Source organism: Podarcis gaigeae (assembly GCF_964106915.1).
Source record: "Podarcis gaigeae genome assembly, chromosome: 4".
Lineage (NCBI taxonomy): Eukaryota > Metazoa > Chordata > Lepidosauria > Squamata > Lacertidae > Podarcis > Podarcis gaigeae.
In genome coordinates, this window is record NC_139677.1 from 90,907,795 (window position 1) to 90,929,251 (window position 21,457).

At 45.7% G+C, this 21,457-nt stretch overlaps 1 protein-coding gene across 3 annotated transcripts; it reads left to right on the plus strand.

Moving 5' to 3' along the window:
- Positions 1 to 298: 298 nt before the first annotated feature.
- LOC310843757 (transmembrane 4 L6 family member 1-like) lies at positions 299 to 20,890 on the plus strand (the record flags this gene model as incomplete). Of its 3 annotated transcripts, none has more annotated exons than XM_083737476.1 (6): positions 299 to 467; positions 9,216 to 9,398; positions 15,396 to 15,461; positions 17,157 to 17,302; positions 18,565 to 18,745; positions 20,362 to 20,890. In XM_083737476.1, exons 1-6 carry the CDS (start codon positions 465 to 467, stop codon positions 20,380 to 20,382), a joined length of 600 nt encoding a protein of 199 aa, XP_083593602.1. In that variant the 5' UTR covers positions 299 to 464. The 3 variants fall into 3 exon arrangements, with proteins under 3 accessions (XP_083593602.1, XP_083593603.1, XP_083593604.1); XM_083737478.1 differs by lacking the exon at positions 299 to 467 and adding an exon at positions 3,942 to 4,000; XM_083737477.1 differs by lacking the exon at positions 20,362 to 20,890 and having other exon boundaries at positions 18,565 to 18,757.
- Between the last annotated feature and the right edge of the window lie 567 nt (positions 20,891 to 21,457).

Consider the following 21,457-nt stretch of genomic DNA (forward strand, 5'->3'; position numbering starts at 1 on the left):
GATTAATAAATCAATGGAAATAATCATAGCAATAAAAAGCAGCACAGTTGTGTCTGTTTACATTCCCTTTCCCATGATTTGAGCTGTGCAACAACAAGAGAGCTCCGACTTTTTTTTTTAAACGAAAGACAAATGCACAGAAGTAAGGCAGTGTTGATCAATATAACCAGGAGCCATTGATCAGTGGAACAGAGCAATGCTTTCATTGCCTTAAAAATCAATCATGCACGGTGACACAACAAACATAAACACAGAGTACCGGATATCTCGCAGCCAAATTTTAGGGTATTTTTTTGTGTGTGTTCCCAAATAGTGTGATAGAAGGAACCATTTGCTTGCTTGCTCGACTACGGCAACAACGCTTTAACTCCAGAAAGTTTGAAGAGATTTGACAACGGGCTAGCATTTGCACAGGGTCTTCTCAAGGGTGTATTGTTTCGAAGTTCAGCCTCGTAACAAAGTTCATGGTAAGTTTGATTGGCACATTAAGGTAAGTGAATGTCTGCTGAAGCTGATCTTTTAGGCAGCCTTTAGGCACCATAGATAAAAATGAATGTGTAATGGTACCGGATACTGGAAGGAATTTTTTTTGTTTTGTGTAATGGTAGACTAACTTCAAAGAACCTGCAGTGAAGTTGCACATCGTATCAGATTCCTAAGGCACAAGCCATCGGAACGTTCCTTCTGTGTAATAATAATAATAATAATAATAATAATAATAATAATAATATATTTATATCCTGCCCATCCGGCTGGGTTTCCCCAGCCACTCTGGGTGGCTCCAAGCAGATTAAAAACAGAATGCTGTAAAACATCAAACATTAAAAACAGCACTGAAAAGAATGGGTTCAATGCATGAGCATCGAGTTCCAGCAGCAATCCTGATCTTTTCAATGCAGTTTGTACAAAGGACCATCTGACTAGATGGTGCCCCGCATGCGTTTTCTGCTGCGATTACACAAATCGGACAATCAATGCGTATCTAGGCTCCCAGACTTTGGTGCTGATGGCAGAGGAACAAATTTGCACTGCTCTGAAACGGAAAGTTGGCTTTTATTAGATGTGTTGGTTCCGGAATAGCAGGACGCAGCAGTTGAGGTGATAACCTTTTCTGAACCAAAGTTTGACCTGTGATTACTTATTAACACATCCAAGTCACCTTCTTTCCCCCCTCTTAAAGTGTGTGGAGGACTCGAGGCAGGAGGTGTCAGGTTTATATAGGGCAAGGGTGGGTGTGATGACCTGGGACTTGGGCTCGGACTTGGAACCGGAGGAGTCTCCGTCCGCACCGGATCCTTTGCCTCAGGTGGCATCTGAACCGAGTCTGGGGCCTTATTCTGAAGAGCCCCAGTCTGCACAGGTTCCCCTGCAACAAGCACCAGCTGAGCCGAGTCAGGGGCCTGAGCCTGCCCTGGCTCCAGATGCGGGGATGACCTTGTTGCCTTCTGCTGGGCAATCACGTCCAGCTGCTCCACTACCAGTTGGGTCAGGAGAGTCTGAGGCGGCCTCTGGGTCTAGTAACCCACCGACATCTCCCGAGCTGCAGAGACTCATGTCTGAGAGAAGGAGGGACCTGAGTACTCGCAGGAGGAGTGCTCGCCTTCAGGCAAGACAGGGAGGTGAGTCACCGGGGGATCAGGACCAGCCGTTACCCCGACAAAGATAAAAGGCTGTCGGACCCCACCCAGGTTGTGGGAGCAAGATTGCTGCTTGTTGGAATCTGCCTGTATGACCTAGCCTGGTTTCCTGCCTTGGCCCTGTTGGACTGACTCCTCGTGGGATCCTTGGATTTGGGACCAGACCTGGACCATGTTGCTCAGGTTAATGCCCGGGCCCAGCACAGTGAGAAAGCTCAGACTTGGGGGCCAAACGCAGCCCTCCAGACCTCTCCATCTCATGCTTGGGACTCTCCCCAGGCCACACAACCTCTCCTGGCATTGCTTCACCCTCTGCAACGGAGTGTTTCTGCCTGGCAAGAATGTGCCCTTGAACTGTGAGATAAAGACTCTTGCTTAGCTGGATGGAGTCTGACGTAGGAGAGGGGGGCAGGGATTTGTAGGGAACCATACTGGCCGGGGGGCACGAGTCGGAGGCAGGGGAAGCTTCAGAGCTGGAGGGTGGAGCACCGGATGGGCTATAGAAGTGACAGTGTTGTTTTTGACAATACGGTGGTACCTCGGGTTAAGAACTTAATTTTTTCTGGAGGTCCGTTCTTAACCTGAAACTGTTCTTAACCTGAGGCACCACCTTAGCTAATGGGGCCTCCCACTGCCGCCGTGCTGCCACTGCACGATTTCTGTTCTCATCCTGAAACAAAGTTCTTAACCTGAGGTACTATTTCTGGGTTAGTGGAGTCTGTAACCTGAAGTGTCTGTAACCTGAGGTACCACTGTAAAGAGTTAGCTATCTGCTGTGTTCATTCATTGGAAATGTGTAGAAACTACCTTACTGCAAGGCTTACAGCCATTGCTCCACCCACTTTCACCTTTGGCCCCACCCACTGCCAGCATGTTGCCCCCAAGAGGAAGAAGAGGCTACCCACAACAACAGGTCCCTCAGATGGGCCCAGAGGGGAGGTGAGGACAAAGAAATGGGACCACGCCTAATGGCCACACCTCCCAACAGCCACAAATTCAGTGGAAGCACGAAAGGAATGTGTCCTCCACATGATCAGAAGCTCAGGATTGCTGATCATGCGGCAGAGCCCCATGTAGCTATAACAGTGTGCGCATTACAGGTCCTTTTTATACTAACACTGAACATGCAGATGTTGGGAGTGTGACCAGCACCGTTTTGGTTCCTTCTCCAACGGCCATAGCTTCCAAGCACTCAGGGACTTTGCTGTGCAAGATTCATCCAGATATCCATTAAGTATTCATTCTGATTTTCTTGCACAACGCTTACACGTAGTTAGTTAGATTGCATCTGGTCTTTATCGAGCATTTCTGCTGATTTGCTCCCTGGATGTTTATGTGTCTTCGCATTAATCGTATGTTCGTCCCATATTTTCCAATGCCTCTAACCCATCACTTCCCAAACCACAAAAAGTCCATGGGGGGGGGGAGTAGATTTGTTGGATTCGGGCAACAGAGTCTTTATTGACTTTAAATGCACAAACCTAGAGTTATGGTGGGACGCGGGTGGCACTGTGGGTTAAACCACAGAGCGTAGGACTTGCCAATCGAAGGTCGGCGGTTCGAATCCCCACGACAGGGTGAGTTCCTGTTGCTCGGTCCCTGCTCCTGCCAACCTAGCAGTTCGAAAGCACCTCAAAGTGCAAGTAGATAAATAGGTACCTCTCCGGCGGGAAGGTAAATGGCGTTTCTATGCGCTGCTCTGGTTTGCCAGAAGCGGCTTAGTCATGCTGGCTACATGACCTGGAAGCTGTACGTCAGCTCCCTCAGCCAATAAAGCGAGATGAGCTCCACAACCCCAGAGTCAGCCACAACTGGACCCAGTGGTCAGGGGTCCCTTTACCTTTACCTTTAAAGTATGCATTAGATTCCCGCCCCCTGCAAAATACTGACAGAGCCTCCCACAGTGTTTATTGTGGGTCCCTCCTCACCCTGTTATTTGATTGATGACTTCCTCTTGTTTTGTTTCTCTAAACTGTGATGTTGAAAAGCATTTCAAACATAATGATGGTGACGGGTGGAGGCTTTCAAAGAGCTGCAGAAAGTCAATGTGACTTCAAGGTGCCCATTGACCAATGGAACAGTCCCTGGAAAAAAAATCCATAATGCAGAGTGACACATGGCCTCGGTGCCTGCCAAATGGAAGTTGTTTGGGGTATTTCCTCGTTCTTTGGTGTGGGTTTCACGTATTTGTTTAATGGAAGTTAAAACCCTCCAGAGGGTTTATTTGCCTTCCTAAGGCTGCTATGGAGAACGAAGGGGAAGTATAAAATCTGAAGCCATCAAAAAGATTAGATTCCTCACCCCTTTCCCAGCTGGAGATTTTACAGTTTGGGATACATTTGCCTGCCTGTACGATAAATAAGGTAAGGATTGATGCTGTCCTCGCCGTCATATTTCAGGAGGAATCCAAAAGATCTCCTTAAGGAGAAGATCTGCCTAATGTCAATTTTGGCTTACAGGTGGGTCAGGATTTGGGCTTGCCAGATTCCTAATGAGGCTAGCTAGGATTGGTGGAGTTCCCAACTTGTCCATCTGTTATCAGTCTGGTTTTTATTAAGAAGATGTGCAAACTTGTTATTGTTTGGACAGTATCTTTGCATTTTTGCTTGAAGCCGAATCCTTTTTTTCTTGCAATTTGAAGAAAACATTGGTTTGTTTCTTATTGCTCCAAAGGTCAAACTCCATCATCTATCTATGTGACACAGGCAATTTTAAAAAAATAAATGGAGCTGATTGTTAGACACCTTCCTTATGTCTTCTAATCAGAGCAAAAGCAGATCTCTTCCCTTCCCTAACTCAGCTAAGGATGTGGAAATGGCTTATTTAATTTGTTTGGAGTGGAATACAGAAAAAAGGCTGGAACCAAGAGACAGAGAGCTGAGATTGAGCTAACAGCATTGTGAGTCTGTCCCCCAACCCTGATGAATTACTACTGCCATCAGGCGCAGCCAGCTCAGGAAACCTGAATAAGCTGTGCCTCCACCTGTATATCTGTAAATGAACTCAGATATTACATATAACACCTTAACCTTCCATATCTTCCTCCCAAAGGTTATTAAGCTAGGGCGAACTGCACCCCCAGAATTTCACACTGCTCAGAGAAGCTAGGAGAAGCAAGTTGAGCATAGTAATATTGTAATCTACAATTTGATGATTCTATGGTTGTTGGATTCTATGTCAAGTTTGGTTTCTCAGTCTCTCATTTCCCCAATCTTAAATTCAGTTCTCCACATTTGCATATAAGTTTGCATTAAAAGAAAAAAAAAACTTCAAGGAAATACATCAGCTTTTTGGTGCAAATTTCTCCTAATATACCCACTTTCCATGTGTACGTTTGCCTAACATACGCATTTTTGCAAGGTGATTTCCCCTACTATAATACATTTGTGCATGCTTTTTCAATAACATGTGTTTTTTTAGGCATGTATACTTGGCTGGAGAACTGCATTGAAGAATTTGGAAAGGTGCAAATTTCAAAGGAGAGCTGAATTTCGATTCACATGTTGTTTCAGAAAGAGCCAATTGTTGTTGTTTAGTCGATTAGTCGTATCTGACTCTTCGTGACCCCATGACCAGAGCACGCCAGGCACTCCTGTCTTCCACTGCCTCCTGCAGTTTGGTCAAACTCATGCTGGTAACTTCAAGAACACTGTCCAACCAGCTTGTCCTCTGTCGTCCCCTTCTCCTTGTGCCCTCCATCTTTCCCAACATCAGGGTCTTTTCCAGGGAGTCTTCTCTTCTCATGAGGTGGCCAAAGTATTGGAGCCTCAGCTTCAGGATCTGTCCTTCCAGTGAGCACTCAGGGCTGATTTCCTTAAGAATGGATAGGTTTGATCTTCTTGCAGTCCATGGGACTCTCAAGAGTCTCCTCCAGCACCAGAATTCAAAAGCATCAATTCTTCGGCGATCAGCCTTCTTTATGGTCCAGCTCTCACTTCCATACATCACTATTAGGGAAACCATAGCTTTAACTATACGGACCTTTGTTGGCAAGGTGATGTCTCTGCTTTTTAAGATGCTGTCATCGCTTTTCTCCCAAGAAGCAGGCGTCTTTTAATTTAATGACTGCTGTCACCATCTGCAGTGATCATGGAGCCCAAGAAAGTAAAATCTCTCACTGCCTCCATTTCTAGAGCCAATTAGCTAGGTTTAAATGCAAAGAGTATCTGATTTCTCTGATTTCTCTTCCATCCCAATTTAGAAATGATGAGGAAGGGGAGGCAAAAACACAGGCTGCTGCTTTTAGTGGTATACATGTAAACTCCATAATGCCTATTTTCTGCAGCCTTTCCTGTTTGTTTGCTTGCTTGCTTGCTTGCTTGCTTGCTTGCTTGCTTGCTTGCTTGCTTTTAAGTCTCCTGCATGTTAGAAGATATTGCAATGATGTGAGTAATACCTCTGCCAAGAGATGGTGCTATAGGATTTTTTGCTGCTACTGGGTCCCCCCCCCCCAACTTCTTTCTGAAATATAAGATTATGTACATATTGCTATGTTTCCCATCCTCCCCTAACGGGGAGAAGTTCCAGGACAGTACTAATTGGGCTTGGCTTCTTTTGGCTCAGAACATACTGGAGAGACCTGTCAGGAGTAAGCATGGACCAATGGTACCAAATAGTATGGGAAGCAGCCCTACTAGAAAAATTAACCAATAAACTGAAACTGACACGGGGACAAATAGAAGAAGACGCCTTCACCCCGGTATGGCTCCCCTTTATCACATACACAGCCCAACAAGACAACGTCAAAAATCCACCAACAGCATAGAAATCAATACGGCTAACCTGATCCAAAACACCCACCCACCCCACTCACACATGAAAACAAAGACCACCGCAGCCAACTACAAATGAACAACCACACCCTAGGCCAACCCCAACCTCTCTCACCACCAAAGGAACACAAGCAAACACCAAAGAACCTGCACAAGAAACACTGACACCAAACCCTACATATAGTAAGTGTTAGGTTGTGGGGTGAACATATCAGACGACACAGCGATTCTTCAAACAGCTCTTGTTTATTCACAGGCCAGGACAGAACTCAACTGAAGGGTTCAGTCAGCCTGCTTATATAGAGCTCCAGTACAATGTAACTGTAACAATTTTCTAAAACTATCCAATCACCGAACGTCACTTTCGATCCCTTATTTGCATAACTACAAATAAGGTACCCCCCTGCTGGCCCAGGGTGAGAACTTCAGTACATAACGGTAAGTAAAATAGAAACATCGCAACCCACACCCATCTTTTCCCCCTCCACCTCTTTACCCCTTTTCTTCCTAATGTCTCAACAAATGAAATTGATTTGTAAATGTTACATGGGGGAAAAACATGAGAGAGAGACATTGCATACTTCTGTAAATCAACAAAATCTTTAATAAAAATAAATAAAGAAAAGAACATACTGGAGACTTAGTGTATCTTTGCAATGTTTGTAAAAACACATTTGCAAAGATAGATTTCTTCCCAAATATACAAGTGGAGTCTAAACAGAGGCAAACAGCAGACACTCTTACATGGCAGCAGACATGCTAGTGTTGCCATACGTCCGGAATTTCCCAGACATAGCTGGGATTCGGCCGTCGGAAACAGAGAGCTTGATGCCATCAACCTTCCAGCCAAATCGCAGCTCACTGTTGTGTCTGCTGTCCCTTTGCTGTCTCTCTCTTGACTTTTAAACAGCAGTTTCCCTGTGGAGTGAATAATCAGACAATAGGCATAATACAGGAGTGGCTGGAGCTCTCAGTGGTAGAGACCTTGCTTTGCATCCAGAATGTCCCATGTTCAATCCCCAGTCTCTCCAGACAGGGCTGGCAATGATAATGGTCAGCTTCCACTCAGCAGAGACCAGGAATGGAGAACTGGCATCTCTCCCAGAAGATGTTGACACTCCAGCTTCCATCAGCTCCCACCAGTACCAGCCAGTATGACCAATGGACAGGGATGATGATCTATTCAATTTCCATCTCACCCTTCCTCCCACAGGAGTCAAAGGAATTGTGGGAATTATGGAGCATCTGGGAGTTGGACAGCGACATCTAGAGGTCCATAAGCACCAAGGGATGTGGGTGGCACTGTGGTCTAAACCACTGAGCCTCTTGGGCTTGCCGATCAGAAGGTTGGCAGTTCGAATCCCTGTCGTGATGGGTGAGCTCCCGTTGCTCTGTCCCAGCTCCTGCCAACCTAGCAGTTTGAAAGCACGCCAGTGCAAGTAGATAAATAGGTACCACTGTGGTGGGAAGGTAAACGGCGTTTCCGTGTTCTCTGGCTTCCCTCATGGTGTTCCGTTGTGCCAGAAGCAGTTCAGTCATGCTGGCCACATGACCTGGAAAGCTGTCTGTGGACAAACGCCGGCTCCCTCAGCCTGAAAGCGAAATGATCACCAGAACCCCATAGTCACCTTTGACTGGCCTTAACCATCCAGGGCTCCTTTACTTTTTTTACCTTTACCATAAGCACCCATAACTGGCCTAGATATTATTGAGCTAGATGGATCAGTGGTCTGATTCAAAATAAGACAGCTGTTTATGGCTCATTTATCAGAAAGCATCTCACTTAAATGCCTTGAATGGTCTTCTCCCACAATCAGAAGGCACCCTGTTTTATTTCCCTGATTTCCACATGATTTATATACTGCTTGATTGTAAAAAGCAGTTTACAAAAAAGGATAAAACAGTAAGATTGTTAGTAAAAGAAGAAGTTAAGAACGACTTAAAACATTCAAAACATCATAATTTAAAACATTGAAAACATTGAAAACATAAAACCACCAGTAAGCTAAATGGCAGATTAAATCGCACGTTAACATTCTGCATGTCTGGGTAGCAACAGTGGAGCTTCATGCTCCGGCACCGGGGGCAAAGAGCAGGTGGAGGCGGGGCTGGTGTGCATCACAGGGGCGGGACACAACGCCTGCAGGGGCGGGGCCCCCGCATGGGGGGGGCAGCCACAATGGCACCCTGGGGATCACACTGCTGGGGGCGCTGCATTCTCCCCGCACTCCTCTTCCTCTGCCAGTACTGGGTAGGCTTAGAAGATTTCTTAGCAAAGCTGCCTGCCTGAGGTCAATAGGCAGGGAGTTCCAAAGTTTGTGTGCTGCCACACTAAAAGATGGATTTGCAACTTCCAGTTCTGCAGAGCAAAGCAGCTGAGCTGGCATATATAGTTAAAGACAGTCTAGCAAGTAAACTGTTCCCAAGCTGTTATATACTAACACAGGCATCCCCAACCTGCAGCCCTCCAGATGTTTTGGCCTACAACTCCCATAATCCCTAGCTAACAGGACCAGTGGTCAGGGATGATGGGAATTGTAGTCCAAAACATATAGAGGGCCGAAGGTTGGGGATGCCTGTACTAACACCTTGAAAATGACCCGGCAGCAAATTGGCAGATCTCTGAGCGAGGTGTTCTATGTTGACAGCGCCTCACTCCTGTCAGCAACCGCGGTGCAGCATTCTGCACTAACTGCAGCTTCTGGATCAAAGGCAGCGAAAGCCCCATTCTTCATTTTATAGGGATCCACATTTATGCAATACATCTACTCAGCCTTTTCTTTTCGTTCCCCATGTCCTTCCTAAGAAGAGATACAGGATGTGCACGGGAAAATGCTCCAAATGCATTGGGATTGCCCTCCTGCCTCTGGCTGTCTGCGCTATCGTCTCCAATCTCCTCCTCTACTTCCCTAACGGAGAAGTGTTGGAACCACGCAGGATCACGGACCTGGTCTGGTTCTTCCACGGTATTCTTGGAGCTGGAATATTGGTAAGGAAAAAGCTGGCACTGTTTCTCTTATTCATGTTTTCAGCTTTATGTGAAACGAACCTAAAGGGAACCTAACGCAGGGCAGATCTGAACTAGAAAACAATATTGATTTATATATATAAAGAGAGAGAGAGACGAGAGAGAGAGAGAGAGAGAGAGATGATAGATATGATAGATAACATTTATTTATTCAGATTAAATTTTTACAGTCACATATCCAACATACAACATAAAAAAGGTTCCAAAGAATCTCATCCCCTTTGTTAGTCCTATTGTTAATCATTTCCTCCTGCATCTTTTATGATAATCCAAATTTTTTACCTCTCCATTGTGTCCAAAATTCACCATTAAACTACAAGTGATATTCCAATCCTATTAATGGTTTTAACTGTTTACAATGGTCTTTACGATAAGTTACAAATTTTCCCTATTCCATATTAAAATTTTGGTCTTCCTGATTTCTGATTCCTTTGGTCATTTTAGCCTTTTCGGCATAATCCATCAACTTGATCCGCCATTCTTCTCTGGTAGGGACTTTATCTTCTTTCCATCTCTGGGCCGATAACATAAAACGGAGTCGAATGTATACTGGAAATGTAAGGAAACAGAAGGCACCTTTTATCATATGTGATGGAAATGTAAGGTGGTACAAGAATTTTGTGAAATGATATATAATGAGTTGAAAAAAATGTTTAAAATAACCTTTTCTAAAAACAAACAAACCCAAAGCCTTCCTTTTAGGAATTCTAGGTGCTGAAATCCCAAGGGAGCAGAAAAGACTATTTATGTATGCGACCACGGCTGCGTGGATGTTATTGTCCCAGAAATCAATATTGATTTTATACTTTATGCAAGATGTAATGATGACCGGACGCAGGTGGCGCTGTGGGTTAAACCACAGAGCCTAGGGCTTGCCGATCAGAAGGTCGGCGGTTCGAATCCCCACGACAGGGTGAGCTCCTGTTGCTCGGTCCCAGCTCCTGCCAACCTAGCAGTTCGAAAACACGTCAAAGTGCAAGTAGATAAATAGGTACCGCTCTGGCAGGAAGGTAAACAGCGTTTCCGTGCGCTGCTCTGGTCCACCAGAAGCGGCTGAGTCATGTTGGCCACATGACCCGGAAGCTGTACGCCGGCTCCCTCGGCCAATAAAGCGAGATGAGTGCCGCAACCCCAGAGTTGGCCACGACTGGACCTAATGGTCAGGGGTCCCTTTACCTTTACCTTAATGATGACCACCAACTTGAATGGTTTCAAAAGTGGGTTAGACAAATTAATGGGGGATAAGAATGGCTACTAGCCATGATGATGATTAATAAAAGAATACACACACACACACACACACACACACCCCTTTCATTTCTAGAAGAAATACTTAGGTAAGTTTTTGGCATCTGTCATTCTTGAGAGACAATGGCGTGCGCCTCCGGGGGTGAAGTCAAACTGCTGCGTTAGCGGCACTGAAGTGAGCTCCTGGGGCTCAAGCCTGGGCAGTGTGTGTGGAGGTCTGGACTGATGTCAAGACCACCCTCTCGGCCTCACTGATGTGGTCCAAAGGAAAGCAGAGCAATACGTTTGGCACCAGCTTGGCTGCAGGAGATGCCAGAAGGAGGCGTACAAGACACCAATCAACTGTCTTAGTCTTAGGGACTCTGTCTTAGTCTTAGGGACGAAAAGTTTACTCCTTAGCCTTTTCATCTCCCGAAGATATCCTGCAAGGCAGCAGAGGTTTAGGATCAGAATTTCCATTCTCCTAGATGGAGGACCTTCCCAGATTGATGAGCCCCCACCTGCCCCTCACATCCATAGCTGTCAACTTTCAGATTTGAAAATAAGGGATCAGCAGCCTCACCTGTCCTGGGGACGGTCTACGGGATATCTAACAATCCAGGATAGCAGCAGGAAACGGCGCTGGAATAAGGGAATTTCCAACAAAAAAAGGGAAGGTTGGGCCGTTAGAAGGACACAGGCCAGAGTTGTGGGTTTGTGAGCTGAGTTAGAAGCAGGGCGCAGGCAGAAGCCTGTGAAACCAAGGCTGAGGCTATGAGAGAAGCAGGGAGGATGAGGACAGTCTGCCGAGACCCAGCCCCATGTGATGAACTGGATCTAAGGCATGGGTAGGCAAACTAAGGCCCGGGGGCTGGATCCGGCCCAATTGCCTTCTATATCTGGCCCACGGACAGTCCGGGAATCAGCATGTTTTTACATGAGTAGAATGTGTGCTTTTATTTAAAATGCATCTCTGGGTTATTTGTGGGGCATAGGAATTTGTTCATTCCCCCTCCCCCCAAAAATAGTCCAGCCCCCCACAAGGTCTGAGGGACAGTGGACCGGCCCCCTGCTGAAAATGTTGGCTGACCCCTGCTCTAAGGGGCAGGTAGAGGGCAGGGCCACCCTGGACCATAGCTGTCAACTTTTCCCTTTTCTTGCGAGGAATCCTATTCGGAATAAGGGAATTTCCCTTAAAAAAAGGGAAACGTTGACAGCTGTGCCCTGGATGGGAAGAGGGAGCGGAGAAATAAGGAATCTTCATTTAAAAAAGAAGCAGCAGCTTTGTGCGTTTGCATCTAATCTTGCCCCTTTCTAAAATTTATTTATCGGTTTGTGTTTTTCTTTTGGTAAATCTACCGAAAATTAAAAGAAAACTGGGAATAAGAGGTTCTCTCAGGACAGCGGAGGGCCTGTGTGGCAGTCACCCTATTTCTAATAGGAAATGTTCTGGGTGTGGGTGGTGTGACAAAAATGTGGGGTTGAGGAGGGGCAATTGGGTTGGGGAGTGAGAAATGCCCCTATTTTCATGTGGGGAATGTTGCAGGGTATGAGATAAGAGACATATGGGAGGCCACAACCAGCCCCCTTCAGGGAAAACAGCTTATTTATGTTGTGTTGGTTTTTAAAAGAAGCACCCAAACGTCATCATCAAGGAAAGGCATGAGCAGAGAGGCAGTGTGGTTTGTGTTCTCAGTCAGAATATCACTTCTTGGGAAACATTTAAATAGAAATAGCCTAAGGTCAGATTGGTTGGCGTCAGACATGCGCATGAAGAACAGCAAAGGGGGAGGCGCACCCATCGATCTTCCAAATACCGACAACAGCACTTTGAGAGTAGATATTGACCCTTAATGCAGACTGCTGCAATTAAAGTGCATGTTTCCCCATGAAATGACATATGCGCTGACCGTTAGCGGGTTGTTCATTCCTGCAAACACCGTTGTACAGTTTGCATTTTGGATGCCATCAGTTTGTTGTTAAATAACGGCTGGTGTTTTACTGCTGTTTCCCTGGGGAGCCTTTTAAAACGTTTACCTTCCCCATGATTCCAGACACAAGGGCTTTACTCTCCATTCATCACTAGACTGAATGGGAAATGGTCACTGAACTCGCTATATCCAGAAAAGCTTGATTCAAATCCAGAAGAGTATCTGTCTGTTAAGGCACCATTGTTTATTTTTCAGGGCTACTTTCCCCTCGGTGTGTTATGTTTATAGCTCTTTCGGTGCTGGTGTCTTACTGTAATGAAAGCCAAAATATTGAAGATTGCTTCCCCATCTCGCATTGTACGATAGCCTTTTTGAAAATTTGATGTGAGGTTAACTTATCATTTGGGGCAAAGCACATCTTGATTTAAACAAATCCGTCAACGAATGGCTCAAAAGCAACTGGTTAGTGGATTTAAACTCTTAAAATGGCAACAACTGTTAGTTGGAGGGAATAATAATAATAATAATAATAATAATAATAATAATAATTTTATTATATATATACTGCCCATCTGGCTGGGTTACCCCAGCCACTCTGGGCGGCTTTCAACACACATAAAAACATAAGATAACATCAAACATTTAAAACCTCCCAATACTGTACAGGGCTGCCTTCAGATGTCTTATAAAAGTTCTGTAGTTCTTTATCTCATTGAAATCTGATGGGAAGGCATACAAATAGTTGTTGGAGGCTATAAAAATGTCCCTTAAGCAGATGGAAGGGTTTTTTTTGCGGGGGGAGGGTTGCGTGAGGAAAAGTGACTCACATAATCAATATTAAGAAGTGCTTAGAATTCCTGGGTCAATTAGGAAGTTGAACCAGAGGCCACCATTCTGGGCTGTGCTAACTGAACCACCGAGAACATCTCTCCATTATGCCTGCCTTCTGGCAAAGTTCCACTTTAGCTGCAAAAGATAGAGAGAGAGAATGAGAGAACAAATACACCACGTCCTCTATGGCACACAATTGTCCTTGGAATGAGGCTAGATAAAATAAAAAGCAAATGTGCAGATTGTGCAGAAGGGCCTCCAGGAATTAGTTGGCTTTGGGTGTCGCAAGAAATGAGAGGGGGAGCACCAATGGGTTGCTGAACTTCCATTTTCCACCACCAGTTCCCTTCTGCAACCGAGATAAGAAACTTCAGCAATATCCTTAAAGTCTCAGGTGTTCGGAAATGGAGTGTCTGGCCTAGACTTGATGTGGTGTTATGGTTAGAGTGTTGGACTATGACCTCGGAGACCAGGGTTTAAATCCTCACTCAGCCTTATAAAAGCTCATTGGGAGACCTTGGGACAGTCACTAACTCTTAGCCTAACCTACCTCACAAGGTTGTTGTGTGGATGAAATGGGGAGATGGAGAAACATCAGCACCACCTTGAGCTCCTTGGAAGAAAAGGTGGTGTGTGTGTGTGTGTGTGTGTTTGATTAACAAATCAACGTGGTGCACATAACTCTACTCACTGATGTATTCAGTTTCCAGTTAACCCTCCTCACCCCCCCCAAATGACAGTTTATTAGACTCTGTGCTGTTTATGCCTACAAGTTTTTTGCCATGTCTACAGGACGTCACCCTCAGCGAAATGATATCATTTCCCTATTTAATCCAGATTTACAGCTGCAGAAGTTCTGGTAAGGAGAAAGAACCAACCAACAAAATACCATTTTTACTTGAAAGTAATGCACACCTTTTTTGGCCAAATGACATCGCGAAAATCAGGATGTGCACTAGATTTGATGGCACATTTACATCCGCCAGTGAAAACTTTTTGGTTTCAAGGTTTTTGAAAATCTGAGGTGTGCGTTAGATTTGACGGCTCATTAGAATTCACGTAAATACAGTAGTAAATCCGAATTAAGGGGTGGCACCATTTTTATGTGAACTTGCATACATAAACAGCACCACAGCTACAATAAACTGCTGCATATGTGGAAGTGTCCTATGATAAATGGTTACAAATCCGCTCTGGAAATTGGGGCAGGGAAGTGTAGTTATGACGTTATAGGCACTACCCAATAGACACCTTCCACAGATGACTTTCCCGCATTCAAGCGAAAACACTCTGAAATCCTTCAGGGCTGTTCTTGTCCCATCCTTTGTTGTTGTTGTTTAGTTGTTTAGTCATGTCCAACTCTTCGTGACCCCATAGACCAGAGCACGCCAGGCACTCCTGTCTTCCACTGCCTCCCACAGTTTGGTCAAACTCATGCTGGTAGCTTCAAGAACACTGTCCAACCATCTCGGTCTCTGTCGTCCCCTTCTCCTTGTGCCCTCCATCTTTCCCAACACCAGGGTCTTTTCCAGGGAGTCTTCTCTTCCCATGAGGTGGCCAAAGTATTGGAGCCTCAGCTTCAGGATCTGTCCTTCCAGTGAGCACTCAGGGCTGATTTCCTTCAGAATGGATAGGTTTGTTCTTCTTGCAGTCCATGGGACTCTCAAGAGTCTCCTCCAGCACCATAATTCAAAAGCATCAATTCTTCGGCGATCAGCCTTCTGTCCCATCCTTACCACTACAAAAATGTCTGTTTATTTGCAGACAAGAAGAATAACTATCAGACCCCATCCGGCACTCCTGTTTAGAATTCTACCGCTTGCCTTCAGCTTGATGTCTCATTCCTCATGCATGTCAGCTGCCCTCAACACTGAACACAATTTTGTCTTGGCAAAAGCCTTTGTTTGCTTGTGTAATAACGACTGCTTTCTTCCACCACCATTTAATGTGTGCTTTCCTTTTCCTCCAGGTTTTCTTGCCAGCATTTATGATATTGGGTGCGGGTGAAGCCAAATGCTGCGCTAACAGATGTGGGGTAAGCAAAGCCTTGTAAATTGGGGGGAGAGAAATGCTCCTTTCTGTTTCCCCTTCGCCCCAGTTTCTCCACATCATCTCTTAGTCAGCATTCCATGGTCAATGAGAACAGTCAGTCCTCGCTGGGTTGTTTTGAATTCCCTTCCCCTTAATATAAGGATGTGGGTGGCACTGTGGGTTAAACCACAGAGACTAGGACTTGCCGAAGGTTGGCGGTTCAAATCCCTGCGACGGGGTGAGCTCCCGTTGCTCGGTCCCTGCTCCTGCCCACCTAGCAGTTCAAAAGCACATCAAAGTGCAAGTAGATAAATAGGTACCACTCTGGCGGGAAGGTAAACAGCGTTTCTGTGCGCTGCTCTTGTCCGGCCTATAGAACGAAATGAGCGCGCAACCCGAGTCGGTCATGACTGGACCTAATGGTCAGGGGTCCCTTTACCTTTACCTTTTACCCCTTAATATTCTTCTCTACTTCTTCAAACTCTGAATGAATAATACAGAATCTAGAGAGAATAGTGCAGTTTAAAGAAATTACCTATAAAATTTAAAGAAAACCGAGGAACTTAAAGCAAAGCAATATTTATAATTTATAATGGCACAAACTAACGGCTATACTGTATTGACGAATCGATCAAACGCTCAACCTGAAGCAACTTCAAGCCGAGGTATGACTGTACATATATGGTTTTTTAATTTCGGTTTGTACCACATATGAAACAGAGAACACTTATTATAACAGCAGACAAAAAACAAAACTGTAAGATGGGCACACAGAATGAGTACATTTGCCTGTGGGTTAAAATAAAGTCAAAGAAAAGACTATTGGTGTGATCAGAAAAAGTGTACGCTTTTTCATATTGATCTGGAACTGGGCCAGGGTTTGGACTTTTCTATATTTTGCATAAATTTCATTACTTATGTTGGCAGGATCATAGTCTGATTTACCACAGTCTGGAAGGAGGGATAGTATACGCAAGGGTCTTCCTTCATCAGTGGTTCTTTGTGCAGGCACTGTTGATCGCTTGACTCTCTCCAAGGCCTGTTTTTCTAAACGTGTTATGGTTTCGCTTTTGTTTTGCTTCCTCGCTGTTCTTCATGTTGGAGACGTCTAGTTCTGGTGATAGCACGATGCTTCCTTCTAATCTCATCTTTCAGAATGCCAAGGTCTCATGTAGGAGGCTGCTGCCTAGCACAAAACTGCAAACAGTTCACTCAGAGATGATTCAGAGTTGCATATTTAATCTATCTTTGATCCATCATGGCTTCTTTGCTGTGTGCCTCGAAGTTGCCAGGAGGGTTCCTCCAGAAAACCTGTTTATGAAGCATCTGTCCTGATTTGTTTGCAGTGAGATGGGACGACGTTGGTTACTTAACGAGCGTTTGCTTTCGTTATTCGCTTGCAGACAGGTTAAATGACTGTCAATTTCCTTATTGCCCACCCAACTGTTGGGGAAGCTGCTTTGTTGAGCAAGGTCTCCCAGTCAAGTATAATTGTGCGAAACTGAATTTGCAAATGTGTGATGGAATCCCACCTGAAAATTGCAACAGTCTGGAAGTACCTGTAGTTGCTGGTTCCACGGGCCTATCTAGGTTCAGGTGAACAGGCGGGGGATCAACCCCACTGCTAGTCAGGTCGAAATTGCATATACCTTTTGGAGTTCCAAACGGCTATGATGCTAACATGTCTATTGCCTTCCAGATGGTCCTCTCTCTCGTCTTTGCTGTGCTCGGAGCTGTCGGTGGACTGTACTGTGTGATCATCTCATCCTTGGGGTTAATTAGTGGTCCTCTCTGTGATATCGGTGATGAAGTATACATCTACCCTTTCAGGAATAACAGCTTAGCGTGAGTATAAAGGAGCCCCTCTACCATCAACATCACCACTGCAAAGTTTGTGCAAAGAAATGGTATATACTACAGCAGCAAGGACATAGTTGCCGGTTGCCCAGTTTCCCCCCTCCCATTCTTCTGTCCACTTTCCCATTTGCTGTAGCAAGGGGGCCGGTGGAAGACGATGACGACACACTTGATGGAGAGGGCAGAGCCAGCAAGCACAACCTGCCCTCCCTTCCCCCCGATATGATGACAACCATGTAAGCTGCAGATGATTATAATGGGCCTCAAAGAGCTGGAAACCGTGGTTTGGAAGTGCGTTTTCAACTTGGAGGCAATCTTACGGTCACTATAGTTTGCTGTCTTCGGATGCAACAAGAAACTGTGGAGGTTTCTTGGAAACCAGGAAGAGATAAAACTAGTGTGCTTCAGGAGTGAAAGGGAATATGAGAGCCTAAGCCTTTGGGATGCGGGTGGCGCTGTGGCTTAAACCACAGAGCCTAGGGCTTGCCGATCAGAAGGTCGGCAGTTTGAATCCCCGCGACGGGGTGAGCTCCCGTTGCTCGATCCCTGCTCCTGCCAACCTAGCAGTTCAAAAGCATGTCAAAGTGCAAGTAGATAAATAGGTACAGCTATGGCAGGAAGGTAAACGGCGTTTCCATGCGCTGCTCTGGTTCGCCAGAAGCAGCTTAGGCATGCTGGCCACATGACCAGGAAGCTGTACTCCGGCTCCCTCGGCCAATAAAGCGAGATGCGCGCCTCAATCCCAGAGTCGTCCGTGACTGGACCTAACGGTCAGGGGTCCCTTTACCTATACCACCTTTTAGGCCAATTGCCTCACAAAGTGATCATAGTCACAACACATCAATAAACAATTGTTTCCTATATAGATTAAAATACTGTAGCACTTTATACCGAGTTCCCCATGACCGATGCCTTAAAATGAACTAAGAATGTTGGGAAATTAAAGCTACACTAGGAATTTGGTTCATTTCAGACAAGTCATAGTTAAGATCAACTATGGTTTGTTGGGTTCAGAGGATGTTGCAAGGTGTGGTTAGTTAAAAAGGGAAGGAAAAATTTCTGGACTCCTCTCCCCAGCTGCACCGGGGAAGAGGAAGGAGTGTGTGGACCTGATGAAGGCTAGACTTATTCCTGTTATGATAAACCATTGTTTGCTATGATTCCTGAATGCAGCCTTTAAGTCTGATGTAGGAAGTATTTCTCAGCTGAAAGTTTCTAGCAAAACTCAGTTTTGACCTCTCCCTTTGTAGGGACAATTATTTGTTTAACCAGACAACCTGGAGCATCTGCAAAAAACCCGAAAATATCATCCTTTGGAACATTGTGTTGTTTTCCCTCCTGCTGGCAATCGGCATGGCTGAAGCCATCCTTTGCCTAATCCAAGTGGTCAACAGTCTCATCGGGTTCATACGTGGCTTGAGGGAAAGAAAGGTGAGTGCATGAGAGAAAATTGGGATGCGCACTTCAGATCTTCCCGCCTCCAATAAAGTGTAGCAGAACGGGGGAAGATAGAAGAAAAGGCAACGCAAGCATTACAGGGCATAGAATATATTCCTTATAAAAACAGTTGTGCGAATGAGGTCTAGAAAACCATGAGTTGCATTTGAGAGAATGAACTGGTTTATCCTTGGTTTATGAAGGAATGAAACTGGTCGGCCATTTTGTATTTGGGTTTTAGTTGTGAAACGTTTGCTTTGCACTCAGATCAGATATTGGGAACCTTTGGTCCACCTTTGTATGGCTACCGCTGCAGTTGCCCATTTGTATTCAATGTGTCATGGTAGGTTGTACAGTGGTACCTCTGGTTGCGAACAGGATCCGTTCAGGAGCCCCGTTCGCAACATGAAAAGAACGCAACCTGTGTCTGCGCACACACGGGTCGTGATTCGCCTCTTCTGCGCATGTGCATGGTGTCATTTTGCATGTCTGCGCATGCGCGAGTGGCGAAACCAGGAAGTAACCCTTTCCGGTACTTCCGGGTCACCGCGGGAGGCAATTTGAAAACACGCAACCTGAAGCAAGCGTAACATGAGGTATGACTGTGTTCCTATTTGGGGGAATCTCAGGCCTCTAGGTCAACTGTGGCCCTCAGACCTCTCTCTTAGGCCCCTAGGACTCTCCCCAACCTCTCTCCAGGCCTGCCCCTCCTCATCCGTGCTCTAGGCCCTCCTGACTGGAATGTGTCTTTGAACAGTGATAATCCCTCTTGGCTGACTGGCTGAAAGACAGGGGTGTGGGGGGGGTGTGGGTGTGGAAAATGGCCTACTGTACAATGATAAAATTGACATGGTGGGAGGCAGCAATGCTTCTGAATACCAGTTGCTGAAAACCACAGGAGAAGATTGTGCTATTGGGCTCGAATCCAGTCACTTTTATTGTATATAGCCAAAGGCCTTTACAATGGACGACAGGGAATAAAAGGAAAACTTCCTGCCAGCACAAATTTGGCTACCTGGGGTGTAATATATAGATGTTTATCTGCTAGGAGTTGTGATTGAATCCTGCTTGTATGCTTCCCACTGGCACCTGACCACTATAAGAATGGGGTGCTAAATTTAGATAGACCATTGGCCTGATCTGGCCTGCTGTTATATTGCGTGGGGTTGCCATATTTCAAAAAGTGAATTTTGAAATAGTTTTTTAAAGGAAATTCGCCCAAAACTTCCAACATGTGTTGCCATACTTCAAGATTTTCCAGGACATTTCAGCGCTTTCTGCCCGGACCCTGCTTCCGACGGCCGAATCCTAGCTATGCCCAGGAATTTCCAGACGTATGGCAACCCTTATATGGTGGTTCCCCATAGCTTGGGTGCACAACCTGTCTCCACCAGAACCGTGTGTTCTGTATTGCAGGCCCAAGTTCATGGAACTCCTTTCCAGTTAAGGTCAGACATATCTCCTCCCTATTGAACATCTGGGGCCAAGTGTAGACTTTTATTGTTGTTATTATTTAAATTAAATTATGAAAAAGTAAAATGAAACTCTGCTGTCTGATTGTGATCTTGACTTATTTTGTTAAAAGAACTCATCCTTTCGCTTGCTTGCAGACGGATATTGCAGGAATGTGACCGGCCTACGAAGAAGACGAAAGACAAATAACCAACAGCCAACATGTGTAAAGTCAGGATAGTGTGTGTTGTATATTTATAGCCGTGGTGGGGAGCCTGGGGCCCTCCAGATATTGCTGGACTCCCAACTCCCATCAGCTCCAGCCAGCATGGCCAATGGTCAGGAATCATGCGAGTTGCATGTAACCTGGGAATATCTGGAGAGTCACAGGTTCCCCACCCCAGATTTATAGGAACCAGAAACACAGCGGATTCTTATAACCACAGAAAGAATCCCAAAATGTTCTTTATATATATATAAAGTTAAACACTATATAGGTAGGGGGAAAGGTTGTGTGTAATTTATTTAGGACTTTTCTGAGATTATACTAGATGGACCATTGGCCTGATCCTGCAGCCTATCCTATGGTTACCAGATTTTTTTCAATGAATCTGGGGACACTTTTTTTAAAAGCTGAGTAGCAACAGGGAGTCAGTAGTGGGGATGGTGAGGCAAAAGACCCTGGGCTCAAGCACAGGCTCCTGAGCCTCCCCTGATCTGTCAAAACAAAGGGGGGAAGGGGGCAGGAGATCAAGGGAGGCCCGGGAGTCATGGCCGAGTGGCGCGCCATTGCCCAGTTTTAAAAAAACTCTGCACATTTATGTTTCACAGGGTGCGAAAGAAGGGCTTTGCACCTTGCCCGGCAGAGAAACCACATGCCTTGCACCCTTTCTGGGCAACAGCCGCCCACCCGCAACTCCCGAGCCCCCCCCCATCAGTCAAAACAAAGGAGGAAGGGGGCAGGAGATCTGTACCGCCGGACGTCCCTGGTTCCCCTTCGGCAGCGGCAGCAGCAGTCAGCAGCTCGGAGCCAGCCAGAGCCAACTGCGCTACCAGGCTGGCTCCGGGCTGCTGAGGCTGCCACCGCCACGTTTCCCAGGGATAGATTTGCAAATCTGGGGACATTCCAGGGATGGAATTTGTCCGGGGACAGATTTGCAAATCCAGGGACTGTCCCCGCGAACGTCTGGTAACCCTAGCCTACCCATATGTTCTTGTGTTTCATTTATTCCATCTCCCTTTTGAGAGCAAGCA